General features: G+C 41.1%; 1 protein-coding gene across 2 annotated transcripts; it reads right to left on the bottom strand.

The window, feature by feature from the left end:
- Window positions 1-1998: 1998 nt before the first annotated feature.
- On the bottom strand, window positions 1999-22707 carry scai (suppressor of cancer cell invasion). 2 transcript variants are annotated; one of them, XM_086171005.1, is made up of 17 exons: window positions 22426-22707; window positions 18809-18933; window positions 14851-14946; window positions 13812-13898; window positions 13037-13135; window positions 12242-12338; window positions 11894-11992; window positions 11569-11721; window positions 9782-9883; window positions 8991-9092; window positions 7885-7963; window positions 6656-6755; window positions 6414-6495; window positions 6242-6314; window positions 4127-4300; window positions 3780-3880; window positions 1999-2628 (listed from the first exon to the last, which is right to left on the bottom strand). In XM_086171005.1, exons 2-17 carry the CDS (start codon window positions 18913-18915, stop codon window positions 2482-2484), a joined length of 1698 nt encoding a protein of 565 aa, XP_086027131.1. In that variant the 5' UTR covers window positions 18916-18933; window positions 22426-22707; the 3' UTR covers window positions 1999-2481. The 2 variants fall into 2 exon arrangements, with proteins under 2 accessions (XP_086027131.1, XP_086027132.1); XM_086171006.1 differs by lacking the exon at window positions 22426-22707 and adding an exon at window positions 19393-19468.
- Between the last annotated feature and the right edge of the window lie 1585 nt (window positions 22708-24292).

The raw sequence follows: 24292 nt of genomic DNA, 5'->3' as shown, positions 1-24292 counted from the left end.
TTTGCATTTTGTAAATAGCGAACAAACATTTGTGCTATAGCATTGCTGTACATGACCTATACACAAACAATGTCAATAAATAGCATAAACACTTAAAAAAAAACAAGCTTCATCACGCATGGCAATTCAAACCCCCTTCCGAGCAGTCACTTTTTGAATCACTGCACGGTTTGAAAGTGTTGTGGCGGTTAACAATGGCTCTGCTCCACTTCCTGTGCTCGTGCCCGGGCGATAAAAAACCCAACTTCTGACCGTTTTGACATCTTAGCTTGACTTAACATGTGGGTGTGTGATACTATGGAGCATAAAACAAAACTATTGACATAAACTTGAATATTGAAGTCATGCAAGTTGCCTGAGTAGTGTTTAATAAAAGCCATCTGGTCTCACACCCCCTAAGTCCACTTAAAGAGCAAGCGTAGCACAAGACAGAGCAGTTTTCTATGAACGCTTTGTGGCGCAGACCCATTTTCTGCCAGAAAAGCACTTTTGTGTAGAAAAAAAAAACTACGAGAAACAAGGTGACGGGCACAGGATAGGTATCAGCAAATCCATTAGCGCTAATAGCATTTGCAATTGGATGACACTGGGTTTGCCAGCCACAAATAGCCGGTTAGCTTTAAGCAGAGCAGTTACTTGGTTTAGTTTAGTCAACAGAACTGTTGGTGGGAATTGAAAAACATCCAACGCTTGGCTAAAAACAGAATTCCTGATGTTAACCATGGTCGGGGTTTCTAGGCCAACTCTCCCTTGTGCTATGACAGCAACCGGGATGGATGAACACCCCCACGGTTTGGACGAGAAGATGAACCAGATCCTGGGATAATCTTAACCTTTACTACCGCCGTGAGTTTTTTTTAGTTATATTTCAGTCGCTCCAAGAGAGCAAGGAGAAACAGGTTTCCATACAGGCGTACGGATCCACTTCACATCCTGAACGTCAATTGCATGAATAAATGAAGCAGAATTGAAACTTTAGAAAACTCCCAACCCGGGATGTTTAATGTACCAAAAACCAACCAAAAGTTTTGGTTGCTTTCAACAGCTACTCTTGCGTCCCCTGAAGCTACAAGCAGGTCACTTGATAGCCCTGGCATCACTGGGCTGAGAGAAATGGGAAGTGAAGTTATACATGAGGTCCATGTTGTTGGTACCCATTAAATAGCTCGGTGGTTGTGATGTTTTGGACCTCCTAGTGACCGGATCAGTCGGGACCCATAAAAATCTTGAGATATTTTGGTTTACATTCAGAAGCCTTCAAGTATTTACACCCGAGAAATCTGATCCGGCATCACTGGTTAGGTCTGTAAAAATATTATTTGTGACATAAATTCCTTTACTCATTTCATTTCCAGTCTTTTTGTTGTTTTTGTTGTTGTTGGACGGATATTTTCAATAGCCAAAATAACACATTAGAAAGTCAGATTTAATGTTGTTGACATGCTTGTGAGTGGTTTCTGAAAGCAGTGTTTTGAAATCAAAGTTGTTTTTCCTTCATTTTGTCAAGGCTCACAGAGAACCCCAATGCAAGGTCACCTTCTTTCACTCAAACTGGATTGTCTTCCTTAGCTGGATCATCTCCAGATGTATGTGCAACCTTGCAGCAATCCAACATCGGCCATTTGAAACATTTTTAAACCAAGATCCACCTTGTTACTTATCCCCGCCCTGCCCTTAAGAACGAAACAGGACCTTTGCAATCCTACACACACACACAACACATTGACACAGAACGGAAAGAACTACTGCGCTCACAACGTACAAGGCCGAATTAAAAACTTTCTAAGGAACGTACAATTAAAGGTACGAGGACGTCCATCTTTACGGCGACGCTCTACGACAAGCAACAGAACCTCATGCACCTCGCTGCTGCATGCTACAAGTGCTACTCCACTGCTACAAGTGAAGCTGTTATACAGCAAGTGCTGTTTGGCTAATGCAACAATCTTTATTTGGTGTCTCAATTTATGACCCGCTATGTCAATACTCATCCTAACGTTTTTTTTTTTTTTTGATACCGGCTACGGTGAGAGGAACAGCACTGCGTTCCCTCTCACCTTCCCCCCCGCTGCGCCTGGAAGCTGCACAGGGGCTTCCTCATCTGCTACAGTTTCAGATTACCCAACGTTCAGTTTACTGTACAACGATGACACTTAGCATTAAAAAAAAAAAAAAAAAAAAAAAAAAAATTTATATTGTACGGGCCGGAAAGTGACAACTTATTGATAGTTGTTCCGATTGGCTTACTGTCAACAATTGAACGACAGGGGGGAAATAAGTTACACTAAACTCTCTGGCAGATCTATGCGAGCAGTATAATGTTACATTACATTTGCACAAGGACCAGTTGAATGGAGGAGGAGAGGATGACTTATCCATCTGTGATTAAAAAAAAAAAAAGAAAAAAAGAAAGCGACTACAGGGGCTGTGGCAGTGGAGTGTCTTATGTACAAATGTGCTGTTTTATCCTACGCGAGGATGCTAGTAGGCTTCCAGTGAATCATCCCAAAATAGGCTCTGCACTTCCAACATGGTTGCCAGCTCCAAGATATGCTTCTGGAGAATGCTGCTCTCCACTGTGTCCTGTTTGGGGAGCTCGGGGTAGGATTCCGGGACGCTCCGCGCCTCCTGCAAGCCAAAAGAAATATGAGCGATGATAGGATCAGGCTGGATATTCCCCTTCAGCTTTAAACTGTTTTGTCCGGCGACGTTTACCGGAGACGCGAGAAATAAAAGTGGCGAAAAAGTTTGCAACGGTTCCGTAAAGCACTCCGAGCTGGTAGAGAATCCCTGGAATCATGTTTGTACGCAAGAGACCGCGAGCGTAGTCCTCCGTGTCATCTCACGCTGCGTCTGTGCACATTTCGTTTCACCCAGCGTAGGTTTAAGATAGCCTACGCTGAAGATAAGTGTACATTTCTGCGAAAAACAAAAACCCAGAAATGGGTTTTAATCATGTTTTTCCAGGTCAACTTTATACATGGCAGCTTTCAGAGGGTTGGATTACGGCAGAATGGCAGTATGGAGGCGTTTTAAGTATCTTTTCTCCTTCCATCATTTCGCTGAAAAAAATAGGTTACTGTTCATTTCAGCTCTCCGGAGGAGGCGGCAACACCGTTTTTCGGCTTCGATTTTTTTAGTGGACCGGAAAAAAAAACAAAAAACCTCACTCCACCTACTGACATGTGGGGGAGTAGATAATGGCCGAGTATTCATGTTTAGGTGAACAATTCTTGTCATGATGTCAAGACCTGCCGCTGATTTACCCCTGGGGTTCAGCGCTTCTGCAAGGGATGAATGTGAAGTTGAAACCTGGATTGTGTTTGAATGAATCCTTAGCCCAGCTTTTGGTCTTTAGGGGTTAATGCATGCCTTCGAATTTCGAAAAACCGTTGCGGATCCGGATGGCATAATCGGACGTGAAAGATAATGTGAAAGAGACATGCAAAAGGATCCCCATCTGGCCAAAAACAAAATGCGATTGTTTTTGTGACTGGGGAAAAGTGATATGATGGCTATTTGGAATCAAAGTTGTAAAAGTACAGATATCAAACTACTTTGTAGAAGTCTCTGATGGTACAGGAAGAGCTCCGCAGAGTGGCTGGTCTCCAGCCCGGGCTCTTCCGGGCGTCATTTTACCTCATGCCTAAATGAGAAACTGAAAATCCCGCAGATCCCGATGCCTTTACCGTCAACGGCGCGAAATAGCATCTTCGTCCGTCGTTGTCAGAACACGGAGCCGTCGCAAGACGAGTAAACGTTAACACACCCGGACTCACCCGGAAGACTTTATGGAGTCTCAGCGTGGCCGAGCAGAACACAAAGCGGATCAGCAGCAGCCGGAGGAACTCGTCACCGAAAAATTGCAAAAAGGCTTGATCTGTGGGGGGCAGTCAGGAAAAAAGAAGAGCAATAAGTGAAAGAAGTGAAGAGCTACCAGTTGGGTGGTTATTGGTCCCAAACCAGAACCAATCATGAGTCTCGAAGGTGTTGGATTGTGCAGGGAACAGGTCAACTATTTGTTTTTATCGCGTACGTAGGTTATTACGGGAGGGATCGTGCTGCTGACCGTCAAACACAATAGATCTCACGACGTGATATGTGCTGAGCTGCTGGTGCTGCCTACCTATGGTTCGTGATCGTGTTATCATTTGACCGATGTCGCGGTAGACTTTGCTGAGGAACTCTTGAGCCCGCTCCCACAGTCCTCGCCGCACGTTGGTCAGGCCGCAGACGGAGAGGAAGGCCAGCAGCGGGCTGTAGAGGAACATGGTGAAGAGACTCCCGCGCTGAGACTGATCTGAAGGCAGAAACGAGGTCAAGTGAGGAATGTCCGGTTTCATTGGGCCGGAGGCGGGGTTCACCCTGGACTGATCGCCCGTCAGCCACAGGGTCATGTATGGAGAAGTCCAACCATTCACTCTCAAGATTCAAAGATTCAAAGATTCAAAGATTCAGAGATTCAATGATTCAATGATTCAATGATTCAATGATTCAAAGATTCAGAGATTCAAAGATTCAAAGATTCAGAGATTCAAAGATTCAGAGATTCAGAGATTCAAAGTGTTTAATGTGATGTGTACAGTGTGGAAAGGTGTTTCTCTGCACAATGAAATTCTTACTTTTCTGTCTGCAGTGCATTTGGATTTGTATTGACAATAAATAGGTAGTGTTAGCATTGTTATAAATATGAACAGTGTTGTCAGTGCAGGTAAAACATTGAGTGAAGCTCAGTGAGCAACGCACAAAGTGCAGGTGCACGGATGGGTGCAGTTTAAATGGCAGTAGTTACACGTGCAGTGCATTTAAAGTGCAGAAAAAGAAGATTAGGTGTCAGTTGTTTAGGAGTCTGATGGCAGTCGGGTAGAACGAGTTCTTTAGTCGTGTCAAATTTCACGTTCCTGTCCTCTCATACACACATCTAGATAATTTAGGGTCTGATCCTACGGGAAGAACATGGAGACTCGATTGTTAGGTTTAACAAAACATTCAACAAATATTAGCTGGTTTTGATTAGCTTGCTCACAACTCAAGCGCAGTGTTTCCCGACCACGGAGGCGTCAGGCGTGCCGTGGAAAATTACCCGCTTTCACCCGATTGGTCCAAAACGTATTTATCCGACGCAAATATTGTGTCTTGCAGAACTATTAAATGCTCTTCCACTAGATGGCAACAGGTAGTGAGTGAACCTGCGTTTCTTCCTGCTGCTGCTCAAAGCAGCGGCATTGATACATCATGAATAAATATTTTAAAAGAAAAAGTGCTGGACCAGATGAAGGCCCAAGTATGAGTAGTGGTCAGAAGAAAGTAAAAAAGGTGAGCTTAAGACAAAACAATGAAAATTATATTGCGTTTGGATTCACTTTTACTGGGGAACCAACCGGACTAACTCCGCTACGCCTGGTGTGCGGGGAAAAGCTGTCTAATAGTGCCATGGTTGCAAGCAAACTTTAACGCCATCTCCAAACTAAACACCCTTCAAGATAAAACACGGACTATTTTGTTTCCTCTGCGTAAACCAGGGGTTCAAAACTCATTTTGGTCCACGTACGGCCTAATTTGATGTCAAGGGGGCCGGACAAGTAAAATCATTACCGAGAAGTAACACTAAGTCCAAATTTTTCCTTTGTTTTAGTATATAGGAGGTAATTGGGTAAATTATAAAAATCTTTATATGTCATGAACTGTTCCTCTAAAAATAACATGATGAATTAATATTAAAATTGATGAAATTACACCCTAAAATCATTGTTGAGTTAAAAGAGAAAATCTTGTCACCGTGAGAAAATTTGCCACTAGAATGATTAGAAAATGGATTGTTTGCATGTATAAAAGGAGGTATAACGTTTACAAAGCTAATGGTGGCTATTCCTGTTATTAAATCAATCTTTTTAATTTTGCAATTTTTTTTTTTTGCTATCGTTTTTGTGATTTTTATAGAAATAAGAAAATATAGTTTTAACAATGTCACTAGATGTTTTTTCATCAAAAAAATCATTTCGTTTTCAAATTTTGAAGTAAAAAACACATTGCAAAGTTACTTTTGCATTTTTTCCTTGCCCATTTTTTTATGAAACCCACTGCATAAAACCCCCACATGCATGTGAGAAAAAAAACACTGCAAAATAATCGTAGGGGAAATGCTTGAAACACTGACTCTATAACACTTATTTTACAATAACTCATATGGGAAAACGAAAAGTGACAATTCAAAACGCAGAGTTTTGAACGCTCCAGTTACCTTGTACACTCTTGGGGTAAACTTTGGGCGATAACAAACACACCAGAGGCTGGCCAAACAGGTTTGTGAAATTCTGCAAGAGGAAAAAGATCACGGAGAAAATGTCATATGACGACGGGTGAAATGTGAAATGACGACGGGATCGTTTCATTTCAGAGCGTGAGAAAAGTACCTTGTAGGCGGCGCTGTTTGAGGAATCCACGATAATGAAGAGCGGCTTCCGAGTAAAAGGGAACAAATCGCCCGGATGAAGACTGTGAAATTGTGGAAACAAACCAGTTACTGTCGGGAGGAGCTTTTTCGCAAATATAATGCAAATATAATGTGTATTTTGATATGAGACCTTCTCGAAAACTGATGCAGCCTGTTGCACCTAAACCCCAAAACAGAACGTGTGAATTTGTCTTCCCTCACCAGTGCATCTCCTTCTGGGCTTGATTTCTCTTCTGCACCGTCTCTCCATTCACCACGTCTCGATTTGTATTTGTGAGAACTCCTCCGAAGTCGTACGGTCCTGCCGGAGACAGAGAGAGGCTAAACGGTGTCGCTGCAGAGGAAGATGGGCGTTTTTAGCTATTCGATCTGTTCGATTAAGGACTGAACTTTGAATACAAGGTTTTTCATTCCCTCTGAGGATACCTTGGTGTCAGCCCTTCTTTTGATTTTCTGCATTATTTCCAAAGTTTCAAATTCCCATTTTACATTCTTCTTTTTAAATTAAAATAAAAAAATAAAAAATAAAAAAAAATCCATACTTTATTAATTAATATTTTTTAAATAATAATTTTAATAAAATCAAAATCCTTCTGGCAGTGGTTACATGTCACTACAGAGAGAAATGTCTTTTTGAGACATACTTTAACTGTGATTTTATGAATATTGCGCTGCATTTGCATATTAACAGGTAGAAGACTTTCATTGCGATACGTATGTGTATCATTTTATCAATTTCAAGAATGTAGCAGGATTTTTGTGCATGTTTATAACTCGGCTTGACAGTTTTCATCTCTGTGCGGCGGCCTCTGCTTCACCGTATCAAGTTTAAACTAAAATAGAATTTCAGAATAACAAATAATTAACACAGAAATAGAGCAGTCTCAGATGCTCCATACAGACAGGAAAATAATAAATAGGGAGAGATAAGAGGAATAAATACATATATATGATAAAGATAATTAAACTAAGTGGTGTCAAGGTTTAAGATAAGTTACAGGCAATTCGAACCAGAAATTAGACCGCGTTGTACAGTGCGATCGTCAATCAATCATCATTTTAAACTATGGTTTGTGTTTTTTTTATCCAAAAAGAAAAGGTTTGGGGGAAGACGGAAAAAGAATAAAAATGAATGATAATGACACGGCTATGAAGGAACAGAGACAAATTGGTTTCTCGGTACGAAAGAGTTTCGGAATTAAGTCGATATATTTGTGTTTCGGTGACACTGGGAGGGTTGGGGGGATTATTTTTTTTTCCTGCAGCTGCATTCTCGCTTTCACGGCTAGACGGGGCGAAGCGTTGCAGAGATTGCAATCGGCTGCACCCATCTCTCAGAGACATGAATTAATATCCAACAAAAAAAGGGTGTTTCTGAAGATTCTGTGGAATTAAAACAACATTTCGTATAATACCAGAGATCCTCTTACCTTCATAATCTGAATGTCCGGCGGGAAAGACGCCTGTCGCTGACATGTAGACGAGTAAGACGCTGTTCGCAGGCAGTTCCTGGGAAGGGAGGAAATTGAAAAGGAAGGATGGATGAGTAAAGCAATCTCAGATATGACACAGCGCAAAGAGTGGGGAAAAAAGTATATATGTTAGGGTCAGAGCTCTTTGAATAAGAAGGCCAATTATCTATATGTAGCCATGACAGCGACTGAGAATAAACCTCAAAGTGTATTCGATGTAGTTGGTCATTGTTTTAAAATCTATCACTGAGGTCAAGTTAGTCTTTTTGCTATTTCAGTGTTGCTTTCGTACAGTCGCCCCTCAGTATATCAAAGATTTTATTTTATTTTTTCATATATTGCAGATTTTTTTGCTATACCGAGGATTATTTGTGGATTTTTTTTTTTTTTAAAGATTTATTATTTCAATCATTTCTATGGTAAAAAAAAAAGCATATTCTCGGGTGGCTCTGTATCCTGGGCTCTGATTGGCTCAGCCAGCGTAGCATCATTCTCTGCATCTCCTTGCACACAGCAAGGATTCGGCGTCTCACCTCGTCCATTTCACATTTACACGTCATCGCTACTCGCAGTGTTACTCTGCGGTACTGTGTTTGTGTGAATTATTAAGTTATATTAAGTTTTTAATTCATTTCAACCCCCACCTTGTATCTTCTAAGGTATCTGGCAGCAAACCCAAGCTGCGGAGGACGATGCTAACCATCTTAGAAATATGCAACACCTTGAGAAGCTTCGCTGCTATAGGCACGTATGATAGTATGGGAGGTATTTATAAGAGTATGGGAAAGGTGGATAAGAGTGTGGGGAGAGGTCTAAAGCTTTAAATTATATACAAACGATAAAAGAAAATGATGGTTGCTACTTTGCATATTCAGATTTATCGCGTCTGGTTCTGGAAGGTAAACGTGGGACCGCCGTACTTCCTTTTGCACTCGGGAAATGAAGGATGGTGACGTGCCGTATGAAAAAAAGGCGCCCCGCTGTGCCCTGCGTCGAGGGAATCTTTCATCTCAAATGGTCGAGGTCGACCTGGAGCCGCCGCACCGGCCGATGCAAATACTGACCTTAAAGGAGGCGGACAGAAAAGTAAAAAGCTGGCTGAAGGTCGGCTTGTAGAGCAGGTATTTGTGAGGGTTTTCTCTTTTGGCTGGCTTTTCATTGGGCTCCTGTGGAGAAATAGTTAACTCAATTACCGACTTTATTTCAGTACAGATTAACCTTCAGAGTAAATCTCTAGGCACAATCTGATGTGCACCAGAAGGAGGCCAACTTGATCCTCGCAGGGAAGGAGAGAATATCCCCGGCCTTTTTTTGAAAAAAAAAAAAAGAAATAAAAATAAAATAAAATCTTATTTTCTCCTACTATGTTCATTTTGTAACCCCGCTTCAAAAACAAAGGAGCAAAAAAATACAGAGCTTTTGCACGTGCTGGAAAAATAAACACTACATAAAAGGCTAATTTGGTATTTTGAATAATTTACTAAGATATTCATTCAAACTTTCTGATAAGGGACACTTTTCAAATAGAAAATTCACATTCCATTAAAAAAAAAGAAGAAAAAAAAAACACAGTTATATAAATAAACATTAAAAAAATATATATTCTGATGCAATTTTGAGAGCAATAACCGTTGATTGTATTCTGGTGCCATAGAAAATTAAATTAAAAAAAAAAAAAAAAAAAAGCTGAAAGCAGTCTGATGGGTTATTGGTCCCCTAGAAATCGAATAAAAATTATCCTGGAAGTTTAGCATAAAATCTAGCGACACACACACACACACACACACACACAAACACAAACTAATGTGTGTGTGTGTGTGTAAGGAAATCCCCTGGTCCCAACGTCAACACTCACGAGCGTTCCTTGCTTGGAGGTCTGCGTAGCCAGGTTGACGGGTTCCCTCTCCAAAGCTTGAAGCATGCGGAACATGTCGATGGTTAACTCACTGAACTTCACCTGTGGAGGGGGGACGACATGGACGTCAGCTCGGGGAAAAACACAGAAGCCGAGGGCAAATCGGAGCTGCAGCTACAGAAAGCCGGAGGAAAGGACCGGCAACTTTTTTTTTTTTTTTTTTTTTTTGCTTTGAGGCACTACATCAGGGGTGTCAAACATACGGCCCGCGGGCCGGAACCGGCCCGCAAGGGGATTCGACCAGGCCCACAGGAGAATTTGAAAGTGAAAAAAAGCATAAAAGACAAGGATTTTTTTTTTTTTTTAATTAGATGCAATTCATAGATTTTCCGCGCACTATTTATGGTCAGAGTAGACGACAATCTGCATCAGTGAGACGGACCAATCAGCAGACGTTATCAATGTACCACCTGCAGCTTGTTTTGACGTTGTTTCTACCCTGTTCTCTACCTCCGCGCCACTCCCTCACCAGCCAAAATGTCGTTACCAAAACAGAGAAAAGTAGTTAAAGAGTGTAGAATTTTCAAAGAAAAATTAACTATGTCCTATTTATTTACGGAGACGCACGGGAAACCTTTGAGCTTAGTGTGTTTGCAACAAGTTTCGGTATTTAAGGAATATAATATACGGCGCCGCTACGAGACTCATCAGAGCGAAAAATATGACAGCTTGCAAAGACAACTGAGAAGAGATAAGATCAACGAATTGCTGAGGAAACAGCGTCCACTTTCACTCATAGCCGAGAAATCAGTGACGCAGCGGTAAAAGCCAGCTAGCTAATTGCTAGCTAACATGTGCAATTTAACGTTAGTCACCAGCTTCACTACAAACGAGTATGATGGAATTCTACTGTTCATGCAACTCCATACATTTTCAGTGTGTATTGTATGTGTATGCATGTTTCATGGATGAAGTTTACACATTTACAGGACAAGTGAATACTCCAATCCTTACACATTTAATAGCAACCTTTTTAGTTTGGAGGGTGGAGGCAGGGATTCAATTTAGATTTTATATGCACATGTGTAAATGGTTTAAAAATCCCTTTCTTTATAAGTCTCATTTAATCTTAGACTGCATTACTATATTTTTCAGTACCAATTATTCGTTAAAGTTTTGTGCCTTTGTACGATCAGTGGGATCGCATGATCACATGATTGCAATGCATACATGTGACGATAGAAGTAAATTGCACTTTTGTCTAAGGAAATATGAGGTGTTTCATGAAATGTTTTGTTAAAGGATTGGTCATTAAATTCCAAGATTTTCTAACGTCCTTGTACTTCTTTACACCAAAACAGAGGAAAGGCATGATATTTTGGTTATTCATTGTTGAGTATGCTATTATTTTAATGGTCGTATTTGGCCCGCGATGAGAAATGAGTTTGACACCCCTGCACTACATCATGCAAAACACATTCGCTCGTTATCGATGTCGCCTCTCCTGCACTCGGGTTCTTGCCAATTTAAGGTCGCCGATGAACCTGGATACTGGAACCGTGTCTTGCTGATACACGGGGAGAACATGCAAACTCCAAACGGAAGCAAACCACCGCGCCCCGGCCTGATTCATCATCAATCCCAGCTGTCGTCGGGCGTGGACGCCAAATACGAACGGAGCCCCGCTGTCCGACACGAAGCGGTTCTCTTTTTCCGACGCGACGGTTTTTTTTGGAATCGAGCGCGCATGCAGTGTCTGAGAAAGTGTTAGAATTAGTGGGTCAAACCTGGCTGTTACAGTTGCCGATGATTAGTGCGTCTGCAAGGACGAGCTGCCCTACCACCATGCCTTGCTCCAAAGGAGGCACGCTCCCCTCCTGCAGCCGGTTGCTGGTGACGACGACAGAATTGTTGTCATTCAGTATGACCACTGGGTCTGCCTGGTTTACGGGAGGACAGAGACACCACTGAGGAGACGGCTGACGTCTTCGAGAAGGACGGGGAAATAGATCTGTCTGGATCTAATGAATCGGTACTAAATTGGCCGCCATACACTCCCGTCAGAAGGAGATATACGGCCGGGAGGACGGACGAGCCGGGGATTTTTGTTACCTCTACAAAGGCTGCCACTTCCTGCAGAACCAGATTCCATTCCAGCTGGTCTTCTGTGTTGAACCGCTGGGTGTAATCTTCGATTTCTTCGGATAATTCCTGCAGGCCACACACACACACACGTTTCACGGTGCACATCGTTTTTTTTTCTGTCTACTACAACCCTTGCGCATAAATAAAAACAGCTTTGTCATTACCATATTGTTCAATATTAATACCAAAATTCATAACAATACGCAGTGTTTTTTCCTCCATAACACCGACGTGTCGGTACTATCCTGATTTTCGGATGATTTATTTATTCTTGCAAACCATTTTCTTGTCAGTCTGCAGGACGTTCTTCCATACCTTCACCAAAACCTTGACTAGGTCCATCTTGTTGAGCAGTAAACAGACGACTATGTAGCGAGCATAATAGCGAAGCTTCTTTACCACTAATTCTGGCCTGATGAAGGAAGGGAGAGAGAAAAAACAAATTTACAAAAGCGACAATCCAAGCCCACTGATATAACATCTGGTGTCCTGTTTATTCTTAGAGTTTATTATTAATCTAAAGATTGCCACTTGTCTGTTGAGTACCGTTCAGATAAAAATAGCAGGTGAGCACATTGGTGCGTCTCATCACCCGAGAGCCAAATGTTCTTTTGAAGGGCGGATGGAGAGGAAAAAATAGAGCTTGAAATGAAAAAAAAAAAAAAGATGATATTTACACAGCGCCCAAATCTGACTCGATCTCATGTGTGAGTCAGAGCTTTTTGTTCGGAAGCATCCGAACATAAAAACTAAAATAGAATCTGCTCCGTGTGCTCTGATTTGTTGTCGTTATTGTTGTTGTTTTCTGATTTCGGTGGCAGATCGGACAAGAGGTTCAGTGAAATTAATTGAGGATAGATACATAAATAAAATTGAGCAGACTAAATCAAATTATTCTGAGCTTGAAAATATGATTTTTTTTTTTTTTTTTTTTTTGAAGCCATGGCAAATATATTTGACTTCCTATGCAAAACTGCTGAGTCTGTCCAGGATCAAATATTATCATGATCCCTCACCACTTGGGACTTTTTCAAGAAATTCAACTGTGTTAACAATATAGTAAAAAAAAAAAAAGAAAAAAGAAAAAAAAAGATGTAATTGTGAACTGACCTGTCCTCTTTATTGACCTGAAAGTAGTAGGATCGCTGGCGGATGGCAGAGTAGAACGAAAAGGCCTCATTCAGGTAACTGGTTTCTGAGGTACGAAGGCTGTCGAAAAAAATAACAGTGTTCGGGAAGCGCACGTTCTTTGGAGAACACTCTCGGAACGGAGGGTGTGTGTGTGTGTGTTTGTGTGTGTGTGTGGTCAGACTTCTTTCGGCTATATTTGTCTAGTATTAAATTAATGAAAGTTTAATTTTGTAATTTCTTCTTAGAAAGTATTGTCTTGTAAGCTATTGTCTAATACCATATTGAATGTAACGACCTATTGTTATTATTTTTATTATTATTATGTAAAAATAGCATTTCAGAGAAGATACATGACAAGTGCTGAGTTGACTGATTTCAATAAATAGGAAAATATTGGATGTCCAACCGCTGTTTTGTACATATCCAAGTGTCTCCTGGCATAAATGCTTTTATCAAATACAAATATGCGAACCACAGAAATGCGCTGGAACGCCGAACATCACGCAGAACTCTATGACATATGACGGTTTCCTCCCGTGAACCCGAGAGTGGTTTCTTTGCAGCGAGAACGCAATCCAACAACCGCCGGGCGTTTTATCAATGGACTGAAATGACTTTCCTGCATTGTGCAGAGCGGCGACTGCAACGCAAACCGCTGCCAAGTGCTTCGTATTGATTTATTCGACCGAGCTCCACCGCATCCAGCGGTGTTCCCCTCCGCTGCCGTGAAAACAGGCAATGTGACGCAACTTACTAGTAGTGGTAGTAGAGCTGTCCAATTTTGGACGCGACCTCTCCGATCTGCCATCTCTTCAAGCCATAGCGAGTGTCGAGAACCTGCCTGTCATTTAAAAAAAAAAAGAAAAAAAAAACAAAAAAACACTGAGTTCTCCAAGTTTTGCAACAGATTAAAAGAAACCAGATTTCTGGGAACAGGTTGTGTGGCACAAAGCGCTGCAACACAACAGCGCGTACTGTAGGAGGGGATTCATTAGTTTTTTGCAGCGACGACCTGCTGCCGACCCTAAGGTTGTCTGGTCTGCATTACCGAGAAAAACCCAAAGATTTATTGTTACGCGTTGCAAAAGCTACGAGGGATACAGACTCTGCTCCCAAACCCTCGGATTAAAACGAGCCACTGTGAATAATAACATATCCAGCGCTATTTGGCGCGCATTCATGTGGCGCACACTGTTTAAGCTCGCTACCGCAATTATTATTCAAATACACCGTGGAAGCAAAGAGGTAACTTTATGTAAACTTAAGAAACCAAAATACACTGATCAAAAAAATAAAGGGAACACTTAAGAAACACATCCTAGATCTAAATGAATGAAATATTCTTATGAAATACTTTGCTCTTTACACAGTTGAATGTGCTGACAACAAAAATCACACAAAAATGATCAATGGAAATCAATTGTATCAACCCATGGAGGTCTGATTAGGAATCACACTCAAAATTAAAGTGTAAAAACAAACTCCAGGCTGATCCAACTTTGATGTAATGTCCTTAAAACAAGTCAAAATGAATCTGTGTTGCTTCCTGAGTGGACACTATGATTTCACACAAGTGCGACTGACTTGGAGTTACATTGTGTTGTTCAAGTGTTCCCTTTATTCTTTTGAGCAGTATAATATATTACCACATTGAGTTTTAACATAATTTGCAGCAAAAAAAAAAAAACAATTCAATTAGCGATTCAAATCCTGCTGTGGAACGGCATGTCAGTTGGGAAGTTACAGTTTTGTGTAGTTTCGCCAAAAACAAGGAGGTTGATAATGAAAATAACCTGTGCTGCTGCTGAAACTTCCACAGCTTGGTGTAGACATCGAAAGTCCGCCCGAAGTAGGACTGCCACTGCTTGTGTCCATACTGAGGAAGGTCCCTGCAACCGAGAACGCACAACATCAGATACGACAACATTCGTTCGCTTGCAGACCATGAGGAAATTAACACGTTTTATTTTGCTACTCCGTGTGTTCGGAGGCAATCAGAGAGAAAGAAATATCCGAAGGAGTGTCTGTAGAAGAATCGGCGGGATTCGTAGACGGAATACCAAATACACAAACTGATATTACATTTTAACCTTCATATTATGTTAAGGGTCAATGGGTGAAATGGGTCAAATTGACCCTTAACATAATATGAGGGTTAAATATCTTCTGTTTGATGACATTTGTTAATTTTCTTTGCTGCCCCCCGTGCTGTTTCCACAGCGCCGGTGACGTGAATCATTTTAAACCGGCGCGTGAATTTCAGTTTCTGCTGCCGAGTATCGAAACAGAATAACCTGATGCTTTGTCACACCTTGGGATTAAAAGGAAAACAAGGACAGGGGAATCTTTAATATTCACTGCAGATCACAACGGGCAGAATACAGCACCGTCGCACGTCCGTAAATCTGTAAATCTGACGCGTCGGCCTATCTGCTTGCTCGAAAAGCCCGATCCTTGTCTTTTTCTTCCCCCCCCCCACCGCCGTCGGTGTCGTCCCGGCTGGCTCGCTATCAGATAAAGGTTCGCCGTCTCGGCATGGAACCGCCCGCTCCTCCATATGGCCGTTCGTTCTTTCGGCTCGAACCGCAGTCTCTCTCAGCGGTGAGTCATGAGAGCTGATCGAAAAATAAATAAATGGATAAATGAAAACCTTCAACCTGCGACTTGTTTTTTAGCGTCGCCAAAACCCTGATCTTCCCCTGAATGTGATACAAATACGTGATAAAGTGCTGGGTAATGACTAAAAAGATCAAACGACGTATGTAAAACACGCCGTTATACGTTGGTGCGGACGCGGGAGTAACTTTACAAGCCAACAAACCTGTGCTTCATCCTACAGGCGACAGATGGACAGAAACCTCCCCGCTGGGAGCGGCATAGCGGCGATCCGAGGAGAACAAACCCCGTGTTTCTCAAAGAAAAGGTGAAGCCATCGAGAGGATGCAGAAGGATTATCAAACGCATAACAAATCGGCCGCTGTTATGAGAGGCATGGGAAATTTGGCGCTGTGGAAGGGGGTATGCAGGAAACAGTAAGAATTAAAAAATTAAACAAATTAAAAAAAGAATAAAAAACAATGACTGCGTGATGAAAAATCATTTTTAAAATATTTTTAATAATTGAAATCAATTTAAAAAAAAAAGCATTAAAAATATTTTGATATTATTTAAAATTTTGACAAAACCTTCTAGAATCACTTGGACGTGAAATTCTTCAGCGGTTAATTTGTTGAAATATTTATGCCTTTTTTGTACTCGAAGAAGAATCAGATATTTCGGTTTCGGATAAGTGGTTTGACAAAAATATTAAACAAATTAAAAAAGAAAAAAAAATGACTGCATGATGAAAAATCAGCTTTAAAATATTTTTAATAATTGAAATCAATAAAAAAAAAAAACATTAAAATATTTTACTATTATTGAAAATTTTGACAAAACCTTCTAGAAGCACTTGGACGTAAAATTCTTCAGCGGTCAATTTGTTGAAATATTTATGCCTTTTTTGTACTCGAAAAAGAATCAGATATTTCGGTTTCGGATAAGTGGTTCGACAAAAATATTAAACAAATTAAAAAAGAAAAAAAAAATGACTGCATGATGAAAAATCATCTTTAAAATATTTTTAACAATTGAAATCAATAAAAAAAAAAAGCATTAAAATATTTTGATATTATTTAAAATTTTGACAAAACCTTCAAGAATCACTTGGACGTGAAATTCTTCAGCGGTCAATTTGTTGAAATATTTATGCCTTTTTTGTACTCGAAGAAGAATCAGATATTTCGGTTTCGGATAAGTGGTTCGACAAAAATATTAAACAAATTAAAAAAGAAAAAAAAAATGACTGCATGATGAAAAATCAGCTTTAAAATATTTTTAACAATTGAAATCAATAAAAAAAAAAGCATTAAAATATTTTAATATTATTTAAAATTTTGACAAAACCTTCTAGAATCACTTGGACGTAAAATTCTTCAGCGGTCAATTTGTTGAAATATTTATGCCTTTTTTGTAGTCTAAGAAGAGTCAGATATTTCGGTTTCGGATAAGTGGTCCGACAAAAACCACGAGTGTTTTCTGACAGGCCGGGCACCGGGTGAGGACTTGTGTTTTTCATCCTCGAGCCGAGTGTGACACGCGCACACGAAACATCGTATTATAAAACAGCTGGACAGGTGCAACCCTGCCAAGTGTGTGTTTTTTTTTGCAAAAAGGATGATGAAACCGACGGAGATCCGTTCAAATCCCAAAAATAGACAAACTAGAAAGTGGTGAAATCTGCAAAATCATAAGCATAATCAATCATCTTAAATGTAATATCCTGACATGGCGGCCCAGGATGCTTTAATCCAGACCTGGGCATTTTACGGCCCACCAAACTATTTTCTTTGAATATTTTAATAAATATTTTCAATCAATAATGAATTCAGAAACTCCTTTTTTTTTTCCCTTGTTTAATTATGTATGGATAATTAATTACAAAATAATGTTGGTACATTTATATGATCATTAATGATTTTAAAGTTGAAATAAAATGCCGAAAAATTTAAATACTTAGATTTCAATTCTCATTTTCATCAATTTACATGACACCTAGTTGGCCCGCACATAAAAATTAAATACAAAATGTGGCCCACCAGCCAGAATAATTGCCCAACCCTGCTTTAACCGGTTATTATTGTTGGACAATTATATCTAATTATATCATTCCACCCATTTTTCCCTCTCGACACTAAAAATAGATTTGAAAAGAAGCGGTGAGGCTGTAACATTGCGCCAGCCTTCATCTTTTAATCGACCAGGAAATTTTCATCAACTATTTAGGAGTTACAGACATTTTGAGAAAGAGACCGCTGCGCCACCTCACTTCTCCCGATCGGAATTTCGAAATACAGCGATCCCTCGCTATAACGCGGTTTACTTTTCACGATTTCGCTACTTCACGGATTTGCATCGTGCATTGTGTTCTGTATTCTGATTGGCTAAAAAGTCACTCCACTTCTTCTCTACCCGTGCGTCAATAACGTCGCAGTTTAATATGTACACGTACGTAAAACAGCTTGCCAAATTTACATGACGTACGTGCAAATTCTCTTGCAATTTCGAGTTTCTCTAAAACCCATAATGTTGACAAAACGCTCTGGACCGACAACAGCACCCGGCAGGGCCCAAAAGGCAGCGGAAGATGCTATCTATCGCAGATAAAGTTAAACTTCTGGACATGCTAAGGGAAGGTAAAAGCTATGCGGCTGTAGGTCAGCATTACGGAATTAAGGAATCTTCCGTTCGTTCCACAAAGAAGGAAGAAAAAAGCATAAGGACGACAGCAGCAATGTATAATAGAGTATCTAATTGTATAATAATTGTAAAAAAAAAAATAAAGGTTTCTACTTCACGGGTTTTTCCTATCACAGGTTCTTTTTGGAACGTAACCCCCGCGAAAAACAAGGTTATACTATACTCATTTCATTTTATTTCAATGCGGGACTTGACGTTTAGAGATTATTCTCCACATTATGTCTGAGAAAATTCTTGAAATCATTTCCTGCCAACATTCTGTCATCTTCTTTCTTGAAAAAAAAAAAAGAAAAAAGCACATTTTTCAAGGCCTTGCGGTAAAAATGAAAATGCCCACGAGACAGAAAGCGAAAGGCTGATATTTGATGCAACCACGTGAAATATGTTTACCGGTTATTTGTTTTGTCATGAGGGACAGAATGAAAAATATGTGGAGAATGTGTGGGTCCTGACCTTAGCCCATTGAACAGCTGCTTGGACTTGTCCAGGAGATAGCAGAAGTCCGTGACCGTCTTCCTTTCGCCTAGCGGAATGTCATCCTCGGTCTCAGCTCCAGTCATGACAGTGACCCTTCACACCTTGAATGCAAAAAAATTAAAAAAAACAAACAAAAAAAAAAAAAAAAAACGCACAAAGTGGTGTTTACAGCCTGTTTACGGTCTGCCGGGTGGGCGGCTGGCGGTAGACCCATCAGATTTACACCGTTTCACACAGACGGGAGCTGAAAAAAAAACGCACAGGCGTCTCAATTTCACGAGGAGGTCTAAGCCGGGGTGGGATTATATGCCGACGTGCTTGCAACAAACACACACATCAGTTTCATGAATCAAAGCTCACCGTTCTATTTCTAAAATTTCTTTTTGTTCCACCTCCAACGATGCAGACAAAACACCGGCCCGTTTGTCGCCCCGGTGTTTTGTCATCCGAAGACTATTGTTAGTCGGGCAGAGCCGAGACACATGACTGACCGTGACCCAGTAATTCTCTTTTTCAAGGGGACGCTTCATGAAAACAAACGCCGGGGGGAAAGTATTTACCAAAACAAGCTTTTGGCGAGGGATTCAAAAACAGGGCCTCCGGGACACATTCTGTAGGTAGTTCTTCATCGCAAACTCTTGTCTTGCATCTCTTTCACTATGTTGAGTGTGATAAAAATTTGATTAGATTGATTCAGCTATATTGTCATTACGCAATATACTGCACTTTAAATGCAGCGCTGCACATGGAACTACATCCATTTAAACTGTACTAATTGTTGTGAGTTGCACTCCAAGCTGCACTCAATGTTTTACTTGCACTGCCAACACCGTTCATATCTATAATAATGTTTACATTACCTATTTAATGCACTGTGTATAACAAAGCAAGTATTTCATTGTACAGGGAAACATGACAATAAACACTTTGAATCTTGATTTACACGGGTACAAGGACATGGGAACGAAATGCAGTTTAGCGTCTAGTGCAATTGCAAAAGAGCACCAGGTGCAGATATAAGTAATGAAATAACAATATGATAACATAGAAATAACAATATGATAATATTTTGAAATATTACTGTTTTTTTCTGCTTTCTTTTTTTGCACTACTGCTACTTTGCACGATTGCACCATATACCATTATGGTGCTACCTACTGACCTTTCCACTAAACTGTACGCAAAAGAAAAAAAAACAACCTCTGCTGCTACTTTCTCATGCAATCAAATATCAACCTGAAACTGCATACACTTCATACCTCATAGATTTAGGTTTACTGTTTAATGTCACAGTGCACTTTACTGCTAAATTGCACTCTATTATTATCATTTTATAAATTTCATGTCACCATGGGATTGTGAGAAAGTCCTCTGTATGTCCATTACATGTGGACAAATTGACGATAAAAGCTGAATTTGAACATGCACATGGTATATTATGTCAATAATTTACAGGTGATTTACAGGAACTAATCTACAAGTGGACCTGTACAGGTAAAGTGTTGGTGTTTGTGATATTAATATTTGAGGAGAAACGGGAAAACGTGTCTCGCATTTACAGATCTTTCCCTGCATTTCCAACGCAAAATATAACAGAAATTGAAGTTTATAATGCGCTTTTTGAGTCATAACAAAAGTTTGAGGTCTCACATTCATTTTTTTGGTCAAATGCGGTTCAGTAGTAAAACAACAGCGGGTCTAAATCAAATGTAAACACACACGCCAAATTTCAATTAGTGGCAACACGAGCAGCAAACTGATTTCACATGTTGATACCGAAGCGGCTCCTCCGGTGCCTCCAGGTGTCCCACTTAAATAAGAAACTTTGGAGGAAATGCGTCACGCGTTCACCGCTTTTAGTCTGACCTGGGTTGTCCCAGATTTCGTTTTCAGGGAGGCTGCAGTTCAGCAAGACGGATGTGCAATCAGGTCACGGCAGCGCGGCGTCGGGTCAACTTATTCAGCCCGTGCAGCTCTATTCTCTTATGAAAATGAATGAGTGGTTCTTCATAGCTTTTGAAGCGGAAGTGTGTGTGTCTGAGTGTGTGTGTGTGTGTTTGTGACGGCGGGGGATTTGATCAGTCATCCATCAAGTGCAACCTAAGCATGGGTCAACTACGCAGGGGACCCCTGTCTCCTGTTGGGGGAAATATTTGCTATTCTAGATCTATGTTTTTAACCTTTTTTTCCTGATTGCTGGGGGGGAAAAAAATCCTTCTTGATTTTCAAACATTTTTTTTTATTTTTTATTCATTTTTATTTTTTTAATGTATTTTCTCCCTGTTTTTCCTGTTGTGATTTGTGCGTGTTTATGCAACGCCTGGCTGTTTTAAAACTGAATTGTCGGTAAGTTCTTGCTGACTCAAATGGACTTGAATTCCTACCCTTGAAGATGTTTCCCCTCTCCGCCGAGAGGCTTCTTCCGTTCAAATGGACTGCGGGGAGTTTTCCATATATGATAGAGATTTTTGCTGATTTTGGGGTGGGGATATATTGTGGCTTTTGGGAATTTCCCCCCATGATCCACTCATTCATTTTTGATATCGCTTATTCTTATTCCTTATTGAACCAGGGACCTTCTCTCTTGTGAGGGGGGTGGAAACACTACCTCCTGCACCATCCTTTCCCTGCGATTTTTTTTTTATTTTTATTTTGCACAATGAATTCCATTCAGGGTGATGAAAAATAAAGACAGAAAACTCTTGGAGCAATAATCACATACATGCAGGGTTTATGCAGAGACGTGAACAATGAGTTGTCAAGGTTAGATCCCTGATAGATGAGTGCTGCTGTGGAACCAGATGTGGCATCTGAACCGCTTCCCTCGGTGTCGTGTCGGGGGGGTGGGTGGGAGTGGGTAAAAGGGAAGGGGAGGGGGGGTCTCCGTGCATTCTTCCACCGCGCACATCTGTAACCAATGCACCGCTGTCAAGCCAGGCTCCAGCTTCCCCCCTCCCCACGCCCACATTGTCTCACCTACACCCGTGCACGAAGAAAAAAACACCCCAATAGTGTGTGTGCATGTGAGTGTGTGTGTGTGTGTGAGTAACACCTCGGAAACAACGACCTCTCCGTGACCAGTCGCAGGCAAATGCAGAAGTTGCGTGAGATTCTCCTCGATCGCATCCTGGAGGGGAGAGTGTGTCACGGAGGGTGTGTGCGTGGGGGCGTGGGCGATAATCCCGCGGACACGGTCGGGATGCCGACTGCCTGTGCGTGCATGTGCGTGTGCGTGAATCAGTACGTAAAATGCCAGCTAACTCTTGTGTCACGTAAAGTCACCCCACCCCCCTTCCGCCCCCTCATTGAGAGAACCGCCGGCGACTGAGTCAATCGTCGTGCAGCCGCAGAGAGAGACCCCCCCCAGTCTCCCGCGTCCCCCCTCCTCCTCCCCGGGCCCCCCGGTTCCGTGCACCGTAATCCATCTTGGAAAACGCACGGATGGAGTCAATCCAGGCATGTTTTCTCCGTTAAGGATGAAGCACAATTAACTGCCAACGGGATCCAGTGTCTCTATAGGGGCTGCGGCAGCCTTGTGTGTGTGTGTGTGTGTCTGTGTGTGCGTGTGTGTGTGCGTGTGCGTGTTTCCCTACCTTTGCAGACGTTGAAGAACAGCAGTATCACATAGATGCCTCTCACGATTCAGTGTAAAAGCCGCGCCGAGCTCCGTGGGGGAAGCGCGTCTTCCTCTCGTCGCATCGCAATGCGCGGATCGGACCCCGGACCGCGGCGTCTTCTTTCCTCCGGCAGCGGACGCTGGCCCGCCCGTCAGCCGGGTCTCGGTGCTCCGGCGGGCGCACACGGGGCTCTTCGGCTGCCGGGGAGCTGCGGAGCGTGTCGCCTAGGAGTCCTTCTCTGCGGGCGACTGCTCGTCCTGTGACAGCCGGGCGAGGAGGCAGGAGCGGCGGGGTGAGGAACGCTCCTGGCTCCGGGCCACTACGACTGGCTAGCTACTTCCGGGTCGACATTTTCAAAATAAAGGCGGTTTTTTTTTGTTTTTTTTTTTTTAACAACTTCTATATTTCTCGTTTCATCTTCAAGGCGTTATTTGGGTGTTCACCCTAAAAAAAATAATCTCAAATTAAAATAAAAAAAATCGATGAAAACAATGTTAATCCTCAAGAGTAAAACGCACTCATAAGGGATGATGTCATTTTGTTTTTAGCGTCCGCTGTTATGCAAAGAACGGCCACACGGTGGCAGCACTGAAGCGAAAAGCCGCTTGCTAACTACATTTTAATCACGAAGAAGAAAAAACGCGTCACCTTTGTTCGCTGGTTAAAGGATTAACTGATCAAATGTGTCATTCATACCTGTGGTTATTGTGACAAATATTGATGGATTTAATTAAATGGTTTTTTTTTTGGTCGATTCATTTGCAAGGATGTTATAGTTATAGAATGAACACGCGTTTCTGTTGTTTCAATTTCAGATGGAAGAGGGGGGAAAAAAAAGATTGAATAACTCATTGAATTAGATTCTGTATATGAAGATAGAGGCCTTTAAACAACAATGTGCCATTATCACATAATTGCCTTATGGAAAAATCCAAAAAATATACAGTTTGATGTCGGAGATTCCTTGTGAACCACCAAGTTAATACATGTTACATTCCCCTTGTAGGTTTTTTTTTTTTTAATTCTATTTATTTATTCAATTATTTTCTTTGACTTTCGTTTTCGTCGAGCATTAAACATTTCTCACAAACCTTTAACAATGTTAACTTCTGATTACATTCAGAACGAATGTCCTTATGTCCTTTGCTTCCTCATCCCCGGCTGTTTCATTGACATTCGATTCTACCTTGCCATGTTCATTTGTACATATGCATATTTGTTTATGCTATTTGTGTTCAATAAAAATAAAAATTATCACACAATTGCATGGCCACCTCTGGAGTATTACTGGACACAGCTGCTTCTCTTCAACTACTCATAATAAGAATAATTTTTATCAAAATAGCCGTCCAAGACAAAATCATTCTGGTCTTGTGTGAGTTGTGGAGACACTGACATTCATATATTTCAATGAAAATACCCCAAGTAATCAGAATCAGATAATTTATTCATCCCTTGCAAGAAAATGCTGTGATGCAGTGCACACCAAAGTAACTCACAATTTACTAAATTTGGATGCCCAAAGTCTTTCGATAAGCATTCAACTCTTAATTTGTGTCAATATCAAGCCCCTCTCATCCCAAAATCAACTATTGGGAATAGAGTTTAAGGAGCCTGTCTCAAGGTTCTGACAGGGTACAAAGAATAACACTTAATGTACAAAGATCAACTACTCTGGCATCATAATGTTCAGCAAACCCATCTCTTAAATATATGGAAAAGTTATGAAAAAGCATGAATACTAACTGCAATGTTTTTCAGTTAATCAGTGAGGATCTTCAAAATTTACAGACTGGATGGAGGATTTGTTCAGATAATAAAGTGTTGCCCTTGGACTTTTTTT

This window comes from Fistularia commersonii, chromosome 23 (assembly GCF_037954325.1).
Source record: "Fistularia commersonii isolate RoL2024-O1a breed Wild chromosome 23, RoL_Fcom_v1.0, whole genome shotgun sequence".
Classification (NCBI taxonomy): Eukaryota; Metazoa; Chordata; class Actinopteri; order Syngnathiformes; family Fistulariidae; genus Fistularia; species Fistularia commersonii.
Note: the sequence above shows the minus strand (reverse complement) of the source record. Positions and strands in the feature narration are given on the sequence as shown.

Excerpts from the sequence above, each read along its gene's own strand:
- scai (XM_086171005.1), bottom strand. The coding sequence starts at position 18,915 with ATGACTGGAGCTGAGACCGAGGATGACATTCCGCTAGGCGAAAGGAAG. Across the intron at positions 13,136-13,811 it reads CAGCTCTACTACCACTACTA|CCTTCGTACCTCAGAAACCA; the intron begins GTAAGTTGCGTC and ends TTTTTTCGACAG. Across the intron at positions 3,881-4,126 it reads AACACGATCACGAACCATAG|ATCAAGCCTTTTTGCAATTT; the intron begins GTAGGCAGCACC and ends TGCCCCCCACAG.